The 16,241-nt window shown below is 37.2% G+C and overlaps 1 protein-coding gene across 4 annotated transcripts in view; it reads right to left on the bottom strand.

The window, feature by feature from the left end:
* Positions 1 to 310: 310 nt before the first annotated feature.
* GABRB2 (gamma-aminobutyric acid (GABA) A receptor, beta 2) overlaps positions 311 to 16,241 on the bottom strand; it is a 161,292-nt gene continuing 145,361 nt past the window's right edge. For 2 of the 4 annotated variants that reach the window (XM_009879800.1, XM_009879797.1), the window contains one exon: positions 370 to 717. In XM_009879800.1, coding sequence (XP_009878102.1) covers positions 370 to 717 — 348 coding nt within the window. Of the gene's footprint in view, positions 720 to 4,326; positions 4,378 to 16,241 lie in introns of all 4 variants that reach the window. The other 2 variants (XM_009879796.1, XM_009879799.1) reach the window with 2 other exon arrangements.

Raw genomic sequence — 16,241 nt, 5'->3', positions numbered from 1 at the left:
TCTATAATTTGTATCGCTAAACTCAAATGGCCATTAAAAAAAAATGAAGAAGAAAAAAAATTAAGAAAAACAAAAAAAAGAGAGAGTGAGGGTCAATGAGACAGAAATGATTGTCAAAATCCAATTTGCCTTCACACTCAAAATGCACTTATATTTTGATAAGGGGATCTGTCCATACTGCAACTTGACATGTTTACGATTTAGCAGATACAACCAAAACATTATAAAACCAGACCATAGAGTGGGCCAGCAACTAAGGTGTTTTAAAATAACTTTTTGTCCTGAATAGAATTTTTCTAAGTCCCACTTCTGGCTGTACAACCGATTTGAAGAGAAATCCAGTTCTTGCTTCCTGTGTGGCTTTGTTTCTTAGTTCACATAGTAAAGCCAATAGACAATATTGAAGAAGGAAAAAACAACAGGGAAGAATATGCGTGACCATCGATCTATGGCATTTACATCAGTCAAGTCAGGAATGGTAATTTTCAGTTGAGATGCACGTCTCCGTAGCCTACTTTTCTTCTGTGCCACGTGTCGCTCCAGGGCGTTGCGACCAAAGCTGTGTCTGGGTAAGCCCGCTTTCCGGTACTGGATGCTTGAAGTGTCATAGGCCAGCATAGTGCTCCTAGGGTCCCCAAGCCCCATCACAGCCTCGGAGGCAGCCATCTCATTTTTAATTTCAAGTGTGCTCAACAAAATATTTTCATGTGGATCCATCTGTAAAAAATAAGAAAGCAGATTTAGCAGGAGAGAAAGGAAGCCCCATCAGATGCAAACTGAAGCCATGCTAACAAGGGCTAGATCTAACATTACAAATTCACCAGATGTTAGCCTGTCTATAAGACTTTAAGCATAGCTGTGATTATAGTTATCGTCATTTATTTGTGAACTCAAGGAGCAATAAGGCCAGTATCGTACAATGGAATAAATGGTCTTTCCCTAGACCCCAAGTTCAGTGAGCAGAAGCAATACCTGGAAATGGAGTACATGCTCAGCTCCTGAAAGTGGGATTCTGCCACTGGGTAGGATATTTGGGGACAATATTGAACTTTTTGGAGGGAAATCAAATGGAAAAGGGTCTGCTTTGATTTGGTTTTTCTTCTTTCAAATGAAAGCTTCTGCTCTGACAAAAACTTCAGGTATTATTCACAAGGTCTCTCTGCCTCTATAAAGCAAGGCACAAGAGAACGCAAATTTTCAGTCCTTATACTCCAAACAGGACTGATGGTTACTTGGGGAAAGGCACCAACATAGTCTAACTATACCTATGTGGAAACTCCATACCTCAGTGCTAATGACTTTCATAAATTCATGCTGTGGAGACCTTAACGCTGGAATAGCAGAGATGTGCAATTTAGCACAAGGAAAAAATACATACAGAGTGTAATCACATCAAATGTGCGTCGAACAGTTGTTTCAATGGGTATTTTTAGCTACTGTATATTTTTTTTAAAGGCAGTTCAGTGAAAAAAATATTAATGCAATGTTGTAAAGAAACCCCTTAGACAATTAAGGGGATTTCAAAGATGAGGAACTAAATTTTACTCCTAGGCAATGTGGAGTAGATCTGAAGTATGGTAGAACAACTTCGAAATAGTCCATTTATAGAAAACAAATATAAGGTTATTTAGGGAGTTCTAACTCTCCTCAGCCTTCTGTCTAAGTATATATCTTGAATTGTGTGATTACAGAATATAATTAAAAAAAAACAACTTTGAAAGCAATAAAAGCTAATGAGCAGCTCATTAAGTACACTGACTTAGTGATGGTAGTGCAGATATCCTCCAGGTCAAATAAGAGATGAAACTGTCCCAGAGCTCCTTTAAGAATAACTCAGCCACATTATTCATTTATCATGTACGTACTATGTACTGTGATTATTATTGAGTGCACAAACTGACTTTTGTGGATTTCTAAACAATAATATGGCATTAGGCTATTCTGTAATATTTAGAAGCCAGCAGTCAGCCGCAGGTACCTCACTGCACTGCCCCATATAGCACCGTATTTGCCATTATTGAAAAAAAGAACAAACCTGTGTAATATTTCACATGGCACGGTGGGAGAACTGGGTTGAAAACCATTGCTTTTTTAGTAGCATCCACTGCACAGTATTATGAACTGGGAACTCTGATACTCACAAAAGTACTTTGGACCTACTGAAACACTGCCATTTGAGTGATTACATCTGTTCAAGTGATGCATAAAAACTGGCATTGCTGAGATGCCAGATTTTGCCCTCTCTCTTTTTTTTCCCCCAATCTATGTGAGTTTGCACCCCTCTAGTTCCTTTATATTTTCATTTCAGATTAAATGTAATGACTCAATGTGAAGCAGCCAAAATCATCTATTTTTGCTTCATTTCCACCAAAGCCATATGAAATCTTTGAATTTTCTAGTGTGTTTGGGAAATCAATCTTTTTTGAGAAGCACTGGAAAAATGGGAAAGTTGAGCTGGAACTCAAGAAAAATTCCTTGAGGAACTCTGTAGGATGATATTGAGGATGGTGAGGAAACACTGTGTTCCAGCCAGGAAGGCCAACAAATCAGTTCTCATCTGCAGTAGACAAAACTAAGGCAAAAAGAATATTCTGCTATTGTAATATATTCAAAAGCAAACATATGCAAAAGCTTTCAAATAGATCTATGAAACTTCTCAAGAGAGCTTTCAAACATTTTTTTATAATGAGTGCAGTTATTTAGAAAATTCTTATGTCGTTTTTGGGGTAAGACAAATTGGCTCTCATTTTTGTTATAAGATCTCAGACAAATAATAAGACTTTCAGTATCCTGAAAATAAAAGCAATTATAGGCACTTGGCATTCATTGATCCCAAGAATGCCTAAAAACAAATAGGAGAAGTATCTCACAAGAGGGGTGCAAAGCCATTTGGAAACTACATTTTCCATAGTTTCACGTAGCCTTAAGAATAGAAAATTTTGTTCCAATGACATCAGGGGAAGTTTGGCATACTATCCACCAATGCAGTGGTTTTACCCCTTAGCCTGTAGCCTGGGGTATTTTCACCTCAGCGTTGTGCATTCTAAGACACTATTTTTAGAAAGATTTTAGTGCCAACAGATGTGTTCACACCTTAAATCTTCTTAAGATGAACCTACTTTAAGCATTTTATCCTTCTGATCTGCAATAATAGTAGAAATTTGAGTGCTCTTTACACACTCATATACTTTCTATGCAACACAAATACAAGAAAAGTTATTTTAGTCTACTAGAGTTAGATACAGACATGTTTTAGTGACGTGGTATCACTCCTTCAGTTAACTTTTTGCTTTCATTCTTTTGTCACTTCTGTTCTCATTTCAGTACATTTCTTAACACAGCAAAGTGCTGCAGATAGCTGTGATCTTGGCAGTAGTTAGTAAGATTAGTGATGCTGGGCAGAAAAAACATTTAGCGATATTCTAAACTGTCCTCTAGGGCAAAGTGTCCTCTTCTGCACATATCACACTGATATCAGAGTTGGAGCACAGCATTTTTCAATATTCCAAGAATATTTCAGAAGAAATAATGCAAAATACAGTAAAAATTAGTGATGGGCGAACCTTCAAGTGTTAGAATAACCAGGTAAGCACCACAAAGTTCAGGTGCTTCTCAAGCACAAATTTGACCCGCCTGCACCTGGAACAGTGGATTGACCGTAACAAGAACTGCGTTTTGCAGGGTATTTTGATTTCCCAATCTGAAGAACTCCCAACATTCCAATTCAGAAGTACAAATACATGTGAAAAATAAAAGAAAGAAAGAAACAACAACAACAAGAAAACCCAGAAAGAAATTAACCTAACTTTTCAACCTTTGACAAGAGGTTCCTTGTCAGGTTAGAGAGAGCTGGGAGTGTTATTTCCACCGAGCAGGTTCGCCCAACTCTAAATAAAACATGCCTTTGTAACTACGTGAAGCCTGAGATAGAATGATAACAAATTACATTTATTGTACACAGCACCGCCCATTTGAAAGGATCCCAAAGCGCTTTACAAGCATTAGAAAGAAGAACCACTTCACTTCCCAGGGAAGCGCAATCACCTCTGAGGAGAAATGTGGTGACTGACAGTGCAGAACGATACACTATATTTTAGTCAAGGAAATGGAGAATGCCATAGCCAATTGAAACTATGGGGTGGGTGAGAGGTGGTGGGGAATGTTAGGTAAGCAGAACAGTTACATAAATTGATATTTGGCCAGATGCTTGGGGTTGAGATGACCACGCTATAAAAAAGTGCCATGGGATCTTTAATGACCGTAAGTGGTCAGGACCTGAATTTTAAATCTCTGAGGATAAAAACATTAGAAAACAATGAAAGATACCTTTGTTGAATACATTTCTGGACAATGATATGTGCCAATTATTCTTCTGTCCTGTAAGTTAATAAAATCAACACCAGTTTCCTTAGAGATAAGGCAGCTATTATCTTTCATTTAAAAATAAAGCACTCTAGGGTAATGATAGGACAACTAATTAAAAGATGTAGGGACCTCTAAGCCAACAATTAGCACAAGTATACTCTGGCTTCAGAGGTGCTGTTACTGCCTTGCTCTGCTCCTCAAGGTAACATAACATTGTGATGTAAATGTATTTTTTCCAACTGGTCATTTGACCAAGGAAGATATGATGATATGAAAACAATTGTTAAAATTATTCCGGGGGAAAAGTAAGTATAAAAGTGGTTTCAAAAGGAGGTGGAAGAAGGTTAAAAAGATCTCTTGGTGCTGAAGGATTGTTCAACCATAGAACTAGACTCTTTATGGTGAACAGGAGAGTTCAAACTTAATGGAGAAATTTCCAGGGAGAAGGAAGGCAGGGAGGACGTGAAGATGAAGAAAAAGCGCAGCAAATACCATGGAAATAAAAGGTGAAAGCAGAGGTGGAGGAGAAATGACTAGAGCTCAGCAACCATGCAAGAGGGTGGGGTTTTAATAAATCAATCTTAAAGGTGGATGGCAAAATATATGATGCAAATGATATTCACTTAAAGGTCCAGGTCAACTGGAAGAAAAGCTGACTCTGGAGCCTTGAAAGAGGCCATGGCCTTTTCGATGGCCTCAAAGCGAATACAGAGGAAAGTGTAGAAATGTTACCATTATATATACTTCCAGCTACTTAGAAACTCCAAAATGATGGCTTTTTTGAGGAATTCCTCTTACACTAATACATTAGCAACTGTAAAATACAAGGAAATTACAACTCCCACACACGTGCATACATACACACATATGTAGATTAGGAATCCTCCAAGGATGACCAGGTCTCTGAAACGAGTAACAAGTAAACCAGCGTCTTGGTGATTATGCTCTACTGTTATGCCAAACACAACTTTATAGGAGGAGGGAAATTTATATTGATGAATTGAAAAGATATAAATTTACACTCTTCCTTCCTCATATACTGTTCGTTTTCACCTATAACCTTCAATTAGAGACAGGTAGTGATGGCTCATTGTATGGCAGAATGGCTCAGAAGCCATGGATAAAATAGACAGTAGGGATGGAATTTCTGATGGAAAAACCTTGTGAAACAAAACAGTTGTAAATTCAAAAGAAACATCCTTTTGTTAAGTAGGGCTGCCATTAGCCAAAAGCAAAATATGGTGAGCTAAAGCACAAAGGGACAACAGAAGTACCCAGTCTATTACAAAGATTAACACCTGAGATTAGGTCTCAGCATTTATAGGTCCTGTGAACTGATATTTTAAGAGCTGAAGACAGAATTAAAGATCCCTTTCACAGTGAAAACCAACGTGACATGTCTAGACAAATAATTTAATTTGTTAGAGATAAAGACCTTAATATTATCTATAGCATAGTTTCCCACCTCTTAGCAGCTGAGCTTTGCGTGGAAAACCAGTAACATCCCATTCCTGTCTAGTCACAGTAGCTCTGGCAAGATTAGGTGAAAGTACAAAGTGCACTTTACATATAATAGGGATCTTCCACCTCATCAGCAAGGTTTGACTTATCGATTAGGAACCACTGATGTCTGGGGATTGCACTGATTATAGAAGGTAATGTGTGGAAGTTAGATAGTCCTGTATAAGCTGCTGCTAGGTTCTTCTGGAAGAAAAAAAGAATTAATAATTTTCAAATGGCACCTGCCCAAAGCTCTACAGACATTTTTGACATGATAAGCAAGTCTGCTGAGATAAAGCTATATGAACTCATAAAGCACAAATGCCCGATATTTCAAAATATCCATATGTGAAACAACGTCTTTAAGAATGTAACGAACACTGCATTTCCATTGTCTGCACAAAATGGAATTTACTGCCGGCATTGCAGTAACTGTTTGTGAAACCACATTAGAGTGCCTTGGCTCAGATTGCGTTATACACCTAAGATTTGGGTCAGGCTCTAAAGCATGTAGTTAGAGGATGGTAAAATTGACTTATAATTTCAGGTTTCTTTGTTTGGTTTCAGGACAGAAAATCCAGAGAAACTCTGCAAATTCAATCAGGATTTTCTATACGTTCTTGAGCTTTTTAAAGTCTAAAAATCTAAGAAAAAAACCCCAAGATACCTGTAAGAATTAAAAAAAGAAAGTGAGAGAAAATGCAAGATCTGGACACGGAGCCTTAACGCTGCTCAATAATTTACAAGTCAATTTCTAGGCATCCAGTTTTACCCTCTGATACATGTTATCTCTCGATCATTATCATTAGTAACACATCAATAATTTAGTCGTAAGTATTGTAGGATTCTGGAAAAATGATTCAAAACATATACTTTCTTTCAGCATCCATTCCTTACACGCAAGATTCCATACTTAAGACATTGCAGAATAAATGCCCACGTAAAATGAAAGAGGCTAAAGTATCTTTGGCTTGATGACATTTGAATAAAAATCACAATATGAACTTTTTCAAACTGCTGCACAGAATCCAATGTTCTAAACCAAAGGCCAGTAAGTGAAATAGGCAAAATCAGGACTGCTGTTTGAATTATGGCAAGACTAGGAAAAAATGGGGAAATGCTCTACTGGTGTCCTGTCCTCAACTTGAACCTTACACCGACATCGTCTAAATTATTGAAAAAACATCCCTGCGGTTTTTTGGAGTAAGGGGGGATAAATCACCTTAGCCAGCCAAGAAATAAAAATAGGGAGTACACCGCGATTCTGTAGAAAAACATCTTCCTCCATTTCACTTTTGGCCAAGATAATTCAGTCCAATGCAATCTCTAGTAAAGTGGAAGGAATAAATTATGTAAGGCCTTGATGCTGTTCATGTAATTTCCATTCTAGTGACCATCAACAGTAAACAGGTATCTGATTCAGGAAATGAGCTTGTAACATTACCTAAGGGGATACATTAATTTAATGGGACTTAAATAAATATCAAGGTTAGTCATGTTTTCAAGTGATTTCCTATGAATGCGACTTTCGCTCTTAGTCCAAACCCACAAATAATACATATAAACATAAGGAGGGAAAAAAAATAAAATCAAACTTTGACTGAAAACACCCACAAAGGGAGCAATGTGAGTAGAACTGGAATTTTTGAAATTTCAGCTACAACTTTCAGTGACAATTTTTCGCTACTAAGACATTTAGGAGGAAGCAAAGGTGGGTGATTTGGAATAGAAGTCTTCTGGAGCACCAGGTAACAACAGCTCTAAATCCTACTGTTTCACCAAAACAGAAGGTGTTACACAGTCCAGATTCTTACTAATACTGCTCTGATGAAGTATTTGTTATTCATTTGTTAAAACATCATCCCATTTACATGTATACATTTAATTCTCTTGAAGATTATATAAATGAATAGCACATCAGCAAGAACCTCCATCCTAGAAGGAGCTCTCTTCCACCTGTGATAAATAAGACCTTCCATAGTTGTCTCCTATTATGTTGTCTTACAAAATACAATGTAACAGATTCCTAGCACCAAAAATTTACTACAGAAACACAGCAAAACTGCTTACATTGGAAAGCTTCACGAAACAATGAAAGATGCATGGAACATTTGATTATCACTGCAACTGGAAAAATTTATAAGGTATGACTTGCATATAGTTATGGTTTTGAAATAGGAGCTGGACAGTAAAAATAAGGCTGATAAAGTTGCTCCTCTAGAATAGAATTCTGTTGTTATTTTTCTTGTTTGAAGTCAAATACAATGTGCAAAACACAATACAGCATATACTTGTCATGAGACTGGGTGGAATGTAAGGCAGTCTACTGGTGTTTCATCCATCTGACCACGATATACGTGCTTGTATAAATCTGTTGGATTTAGGCTTGTGATTTTTGGGGAAGACCAACAACATAATTCTTGGGCCCAGCTCAAAGTTTAACATGGCCAGAGGCAGCATGAGGTCCAAGAAAAAATTTTGGGAGCAGTGACAAAGGCCAGATAAAACACTGGAGAGAAACTGCAATTAACTCAAGAAAAAAATAAAGGAAAATTCTTGAGATTTTTCTAGGGAAAATCACTGACAAGTTCTCATTATAAAGAAAATAAAAATGAATTTCCAACTTTCGACAACAAATTCCTGAATTAAAAAAAGCCTTGAAATGTACTTATGATGATCACGTTCAGTGCTGATTTAGAAACCTGAAATACTGCCAGTTCCATGGTTACAGATACTGCAAGGCTCGGACGACTAGTCCTAACAATATTAAAATGAGAAATCTTCAGCTTTAAAATAATAAAAAAATCTGGATTTGTTGACTGAAATAGAACACTCCTGCATGACTGATTTGTACACTGATAGTCTGCTGTTTTGGGGAGACTAACATTTTGTCACTCATTTAAAAAATGAGTGACAAGAATGAAGACGCTTTGTTGCCAAGACATGGTTAGTCGTTTCAGATTTGTTTCTAAGTAAGTTTCTGTGTATGCAAAATATACACCAATATCATGTATCATTTCAAATTTTGTATTATACTTAAACTAGTTTTGTGTATGCATTAATTCTGGAGAAAATAAAAACTGGATTATAGTTTTCTTCCTGACATTTTGGGGGCCTTTTGTGCTTGTAAATTTAAACCAAACTTGAGTTTGATTAGTTAAACATGTTATAGCTCTATAGCAATATATACATGCACGAGAAATATAAATATATGAATAGTGGGAGAATTTCAGAACATTTAAAATGAAGAAAGAAAGACTGAGTTTATTTGGCAATATTATGCAGTTTGTTCGACACATAATTTTATGGAAACGAGAGAAAAAATAGTTTACTACCATGCAAACATGGTAGGTGTTTATGAAAACATGTTCAATTTTATAAAATTTTCATAAGATGCAGTTTTAGGAAGGGTGATCTACTCACAACTGAAAGAGCTATTAATGAGTTAATGAGACCAAATACAGGCTTATTTTTAAATTCAAATTATTATCTATTGTATATGCCCCATGATACAGAAAGGAAGAAGAAATGAAAGCGGAAGAATCATCCCCCCAACAGCTAGCCCTCTTCAAATGATACCTACATGCAATCAGCTTTTGATCTTCTCCTCCAGCTATATTATCAAATACAAGGGACCTTCCACGCAACAATTGAAACTTATGTAACGACACCTTTCCTACCCACAACTGCTATAGCTTGAAAGTATAAAACCTCAGAATTCCATCTAGCAAAACATAAGCTAAAATCTCCCATTTCTGAAGATCTTTTTTTCCAGCTACCTATACATGGACAGAAAGCAGCCCAAACAAAACATTCATTACAGGAAAATAATCACATTGATTTAGGCTGTATGACCTTTACTGTTGCATCCCTCATATCAGCTCAAAAGCGTTAAGTTTCTGACAACCATATTCCCAGAAAGTTGAGTTCATTTTGAGGATGTCAGCAAGGACAGGTGTGCAGGGCTTTTTGTGCATACTTTAAGATGCATTTAGGGAGAAGTCTCAACAAGCTTTTTTGGGTGGTGAAAAAAACAAAGTTCAAGTCTCTCACACTTCTAAAAAGAGAAATGGAGAAATAAGAATAAACAAATTTTAGACTTCTATGTTTTAATATAAGCTTGTATCACTACAGAGGGATTCTTAAAACTAGTATCTAAGGAGTAAAAAAAGAGAGACATATATGTCTGTATATATAAGACACATAATGAAGTTTAGGCATAATCCTACCAACTTCCTGACCCTTTTCCTAAGTTATGTGACAAACTAACTCCTGGAGACTTTCTCCTGGACATCTTTCTCCATATGCAGAATTCTGGGAAAATAGCTAGTATGCAAAAGAATGAATAACCAAGTGAATTTACTGATAAACATAGGTCTCCATAGCCCAGCATGACTGTTTCATTAAATTTAACATATACGTATGCAATACACACCCTAACACCCTTTTAAAAAAAGAATACACATGTAAAAAAGTATACAGTTTGTACACATCTACATGGATGCCCAGTTTATATGCTAAATTAATAATATTTTGTTACAAATACTGCTAGATACGTATTCCTAGGTTGTTTGGGCTATTCGGCTCATTAACCTTGCTTTATCTTTATCTTCATGCAAGACAAGCAGTCCCCGTGTCATGCTGCGGAGTGACTGCACCATGTCTCTCCCGGGAATTAGAATGTTTCCACTGTTGAAAAAAAAAAATTTTTTGAGGAAAAAATATTTTTGAAATATTTGGAATAAGTCTTTAGAATGTTTTACAACACAGCAATTTTGGGAATTTTTAATAGGATTGAAAGTATTAACTTGCTTCAGTCTAGGTAAGCTTACGGCCTAAAGAGCAAACAACAACAGAGGTAAAGCATCATAATTAGTAATTATTAGTTACTGATAGACTAAAGATGGGCAAAAACTATAACAGAGGGGTTTGAAATATATTTCTTCCTTGCCAGTTTGGGATTCTATGATTCTGATTATGTAAACACTCCTGATATGAAGTTTGTTTCACCTGAAATCAATTTCCCCTAAATTAGATGTACCAATGCATTGCTATCTGCAAAAAGAAACCAACCAGATGATCATCTTACACACTCTAAATAAAACAAAGGGGTCGACAGTCATCTTCTACATTATAATAATATTTTTACCAATTAGTGCCACCCTAGTGTACACAATCCAGCGATCTCAAGATTCATGAGCACAACTAGGTTACATCCCCTAGCACGTAACATTTAGAGTTACAACTTATTTTTCTGGATAGAAATTGGCTGACTCACTGCTGCTGAATTAAACCTTGGCAAACTCTGTAGAGCTGGTATGCTTTGGGAAATCAATTCACCAAATTCACTAGCCAGACACAGCTTCTGGACCGCAGCTACATATATTTCTTCTACTTCACTGTACATAATTTGCCTTTTTTGTGCCTTATTACCCTACAATCTGAAATAATGCTATAAACTGCATTAATGGATCCTTTTTGCAACCAAAAGCCTACTTAATTCAGGGTCACTGCTCGATGGCAGGTTTGTAGATGCACTACAAAAGCAAAAAGGATAACACACTTTAAAAAAAATGCACTGTACACGCACTGTTCTTACATTAATTAAACATGGCATTCAAAGGAGTGCAGCTGCAGAAAGAAAACCTCACGCAGTTGACTTGACCTTTATTCAGATGTCATATGGAATACCACTACAGCCCATGGAAATAAATCACCTTCTGACTGCTTCTGCAAAGTGCTGCGGGCTAAAGCTGGAACTTCCTCAAATTTCACTCCTACCAAACCTCTGGTTTCAACAAAACACGAAGAGGCTGCCCGGGCACTCTGTGCATTGCCGATTGCTTCATATGCAAGTTGTGCCTTGATAATGCATGCATGTAAATTTAGGAGAAAGGCTGAGCTTTTATAATCCATGCCTATTTTTACTGTATGTCCTTCAGTAAACTTCTGTGCCAGGAATACCTTCTGACCCTGGATCAAGAACCAGCCCTCACGCAGTTTTACCTGCACTGCAACAAAAGGAAAACTCTCTTTGGAAGGGAAAGAAAGAAGATGAAAGCTTTCACTGAAATCTGGACAGTGGCAGCATTAACTCCAGCAATATCAAACAGTGAGGATTTGAGATTTTAGACTGAAATTTTACGAGCTCCATGTTGCCTTAGTGTTTTAATATCCTGTTCAGTTTATTAACTCAGTCTGTGCATACAGCCATTTTATAATAACTTTTTTTTTTTCTAAAAGCTTTTACAGCCTTGACCTTACTCATGTTTTATACTAGAAGTACCTCTACTGCATAGGGTATAAGGTGCAGCTGTAGGTAATAAATGCTGACTGGTTTTAGGTATACTTGCAATAATTCCTCCTCACTAGAAGTGCATTTATACAATTTCTTCAGATAGAAATGAACAAATACTGTTGTGAACTGAAAAGGCCAGAGGCAAGCCAGCAGTAAATCAGAGGGGAAGTAAAGGCATTAGCCAAGCCTAAGCTAATGAGCATTGCCTTGGAGCAAGGTATATGATCCCGGGCCTGCAGCCTTGTTAATGCATCTTTACACCTCAGTCTGACAACTGAGGAGAGCGATGTCGTCTGTTTGCAACGCACTGAACACTATCACCAAACGGCCTGCAAAGGCCACATATATACATCGATGGATTCACATTGGCTCAAGTTAACACACTCCATCTAATTCCACCCCTCGTTTCCAAAAGAGACATCTATGGATATGACAGTGAAAAAAAATGCATAGGCTTTTCCACTTATTCACTAGTAAAGTGGTGAAAAGAAGTTTGGAAGCCATCATGGGAAATGGCAGGTAGCAAGGCATTACCTGAAGTGGCTCTATGCCCTCTCCAATTGTGCTACTGGAATGGATGGTATTGCTGGCAGAATGGAACAGAAAGTGTTTGTGTTCAAACAGCACACATACATGAGCCAGTATGAAAATGGGCACCTGGAGAAGGAGGATGCTGTGGGAGCCCCGTGTCCTTGTTAGCCTGTCAATGGCCAGAAACTGTCAAGTTGCATAGGTGAAATAATTAGGTGCAATCACTTATGAAACAGGTAATCGCATCGTCTTGTTTGTCTTAAAACTCTGATAATGCAGTGGAGTCCTCTGAAAATGAAAGATCTGAGAAGAACGGTTCAACTTTTCAGGTTAAACTTGATCAGATTCTTTTCCTTGGTCAAAAAGGTGTAGGGGAAAAACTCAGCAGCTGAGACAACTTGAAGGGGAAGAAAGTTACCATGTTAAGTGCAGCTGAGGGCAGGTGAAGCTTCTATTTGTTCTTTGCTTGCCATTTCATCTCCTTTAGCAACGCTGTGCTAATTTGGATATAACAACAATGGGTCAGGAGGGCAATGAATTGCAAAGATACCTATATTTGTTTAAACCTTCTTAGCTCACTGAGCCCCACATTCATTCTTCAAGAGAACATTTCTCTTATGATTCAAATCTATTAATATGCTGTTTAATGTCATTATCATATTAAAGTTCCGTGTTCTCTACTTGGAACCCAAGTCTCTGACAGAAAAACGTCATTAGTCTGACAATTTCACTTGTTTGTGACTTGGCCCTGTGTAACAGCAATGCGCTGTGACTGTCAGGCGTGCTCACTGAATACCTTACGTAATACAAAGACTACTAAGTAGAATTACTCACTGTTTTAAAAATACACACAGTATATTTTTAAAAAGTCTTTGTGTTCAGAAAAAAACCCTTGTCTAAACATGCAGAGGTTAGCAATGTCAGTTCACATTTATTTTTAAAAAAATACTGAATAAATCTGTATAAACAGTTTTACGAAGTGTTGCATAATATGCTGACATTTTTCCCTCTTTTCCAGAGGGAAATTGCTTTGCTAATGCTCACGATAACAACAGCATGATTGCAAAGTTAGAGGTAGAGTTTTATTTATGTGACTGACGTTACCATGTACTTCAGGTATATAGCCAGTTAGCTTATAGCATCTCTGTGCTTTAAGCTACGTTGGAAATGTCTCGGTTTCAATTACTGCTGCAATTTTATACATTCTAAAACCACATTCAGTGATGTATTTACATTATGCAAAACATAATGCCACTTCTGTGAAGTGGCAAATCAAATTACTTTGAAAGAATATAAGAAAAAAAATTTATATAAGAAATGCTAATTTGCAACAATTAGCTGTTCGAAATCTGGATGATCTGACTATAAAGAAAAAAAAATAATTTAGAAATAATTTAAACACTACCTGAATAACAAACACGTAAGAATTAGAAAGATAGGACTAGAAATGGAAGGCAAGATGCACCAAATCATTATATGGTAATGCCTCTATAAGGTTTGATATCTGGGTTGAAAAAACGCAAGTATCACATCCTGTGTCCAGCTAATATCCTGGTAAGGAAACCATACTGATGTCTAAGGAAACCATACTGATGTCTAAGGAAAGACCGACAACGTGCTGTAGCCCTTCTTTTAACAAGAGCCTTGATGTAGGAACCGATATCAATACTCGCAGCGAGCATCGTCTCTGCTACCTGACACACTTCCAGTCTCTGTTGCTTTGCAAGAGGATGGCATACAGCTGCTTTTCCATTATAACCACCCCTTGACAAATGTAAAGCTGGCAAGATGCAAGCAGCACTTCTTTACAGAGGAAGAAGAACCAGCCTTTCATTCAGCCCACTACATTTACCGTGGCCTTTACAGTGGCAGTTCTGGTTTCCATTAAATTACCACCTAGCTGTAACGGAGGTTTTCTGATCTATCCAGAATAACAAATACATAGATATCATTGATATTGAAAAGCATTTTCACCTTACTTACACCTCCAGAGAAGTCAATTAATGTATGTAGTAGTCTGGATCAAATGAGTTAGATGAACAGCTCTGGAAAAAACAGCAATGAATCCAAAAGATGTAACAACATCATAAGCAGCAGGTTGACTGGGAATTTAGTAACACAGGAAAAAATACTGAATACAGGGCTTGGAAGGTGATCAGACTGCAAATCCTGAACAACACAAAGACTAGAAGGTCCATCAGACACATCGCAGTGATCAGCATCAGCAAGCCCATCTAAGCCACAGTTCCAAGATGGAAGCATCTAAGGTAAAGCTATTGGATCCAACAATGTAAGAGAAAATTTAAAAATTAATCAAAACCACCTTGGCTACTGGATTCTGGAAGAAATTTATGGGGAATAAATCAATACTGAGAGAGCACCAACAAGCTCATTATTTGAATTGTAATAATAGAAATTAAGTGTATTAAAATGGCTGGGGATCTACATCTGGAATTACTCGCAGTTGTACCAGGCTCTACACTGAGATCCCGGTTAGGCTAATCATCTCCTTGAAGACAAAGCCAGGCTTCATAAAGGAGAAAACTTGAAGGGTTATATCACAATAGCTTATTGCCCTCCCCCCATCCCCTTCTACCCAAAAAGGAAACAGAAACCAAAATTACAATTAGAAGAAAAAAAGCCTCATAGAGGCTTCTAGACCAAATCCTGCCAGACCATTTTTAGGTAATTACAGAATTAACAGATGGAAGTTATGGATTTCAGTAAAGCCTTTGACACAGTATCTTGAAGAGGTGATATGTCCCAGATATATGTACAATTACCCATAGGAAGACAGTCAGCTGAATGATTTTGTGAAGGCAGAGGTTAGAATTTGGCCCCATTTTAAAACTTATCTGTTAGTCATCTGGAGGAAGCACAGACAGTACACTAGATTAGTGCCCTGAGCCTATAGAAAAGATAGCATCAAATGTGCCTACAAAGGGTCAAAAGGATGCAGATGGCAGCCAACATTCCTATTTAAAACAGAAGAGTCCACAGAATAAAATTGCCTAACAATGGGTTAGAGTATATAAACCATAGATTATGACACACATTAGGTCTTCAAGCAGAAATACAACACTCCCCATTTACCTATCCTCATATACACACTTGCAGTACTACGCCATACAGAACAGCAGAGATTCAGAAACTCCAGACTATAAAGACAATAAAGGCATTTGAAGAAATAATGTTAAATAAGACGGCAGGCTTGAAAAGAGAGGTGAGGAAATGATGTGAATGCAATCTCCAATAAATGAAGGATGTCTAGAGCGAGAAGAAAGCCAGTGATTTACCTGTAAGCAACAATATGACTGTTTACACAGAGAACAATTAACCTTGAAAAAGGCAAAAGATGACGAGCTAGACTAAAGGAATAAACTGCTAAATGCAGCTTGAGAAGCTTCAAGAGGGGAACAATAATACACAAAGCCATTTTAACCTGAAGTCACTCCAAACAAAATTGAGCATGTCCATATGTGCTGGTAATTGAGTCTGAATCTTCCTTGAGTTTTATGTCTTTTAAATTCTTCCATGATTTTATTAC

This window comes from Charadrius vociferus, unplaced genomic scaffold, assembly GCF_000708025.1.
Source record: "Charadrius vociferus isolate BGI_N301 unplaced genomic scaffold, ASM70802v2 scaffold212, whole genome shotgun sequence".
In the NCBI taxonomy this organism is placed as follows: domain Eukaryota; kingdom Metazoa; phylum Chordata; class Aves; order Charadriiformes; family Charadriidae; genus Charadrius; species Charadrius vociferus.
This window is presented reverse-complemented; position numbering and strand designations above follow the sequence as displayed.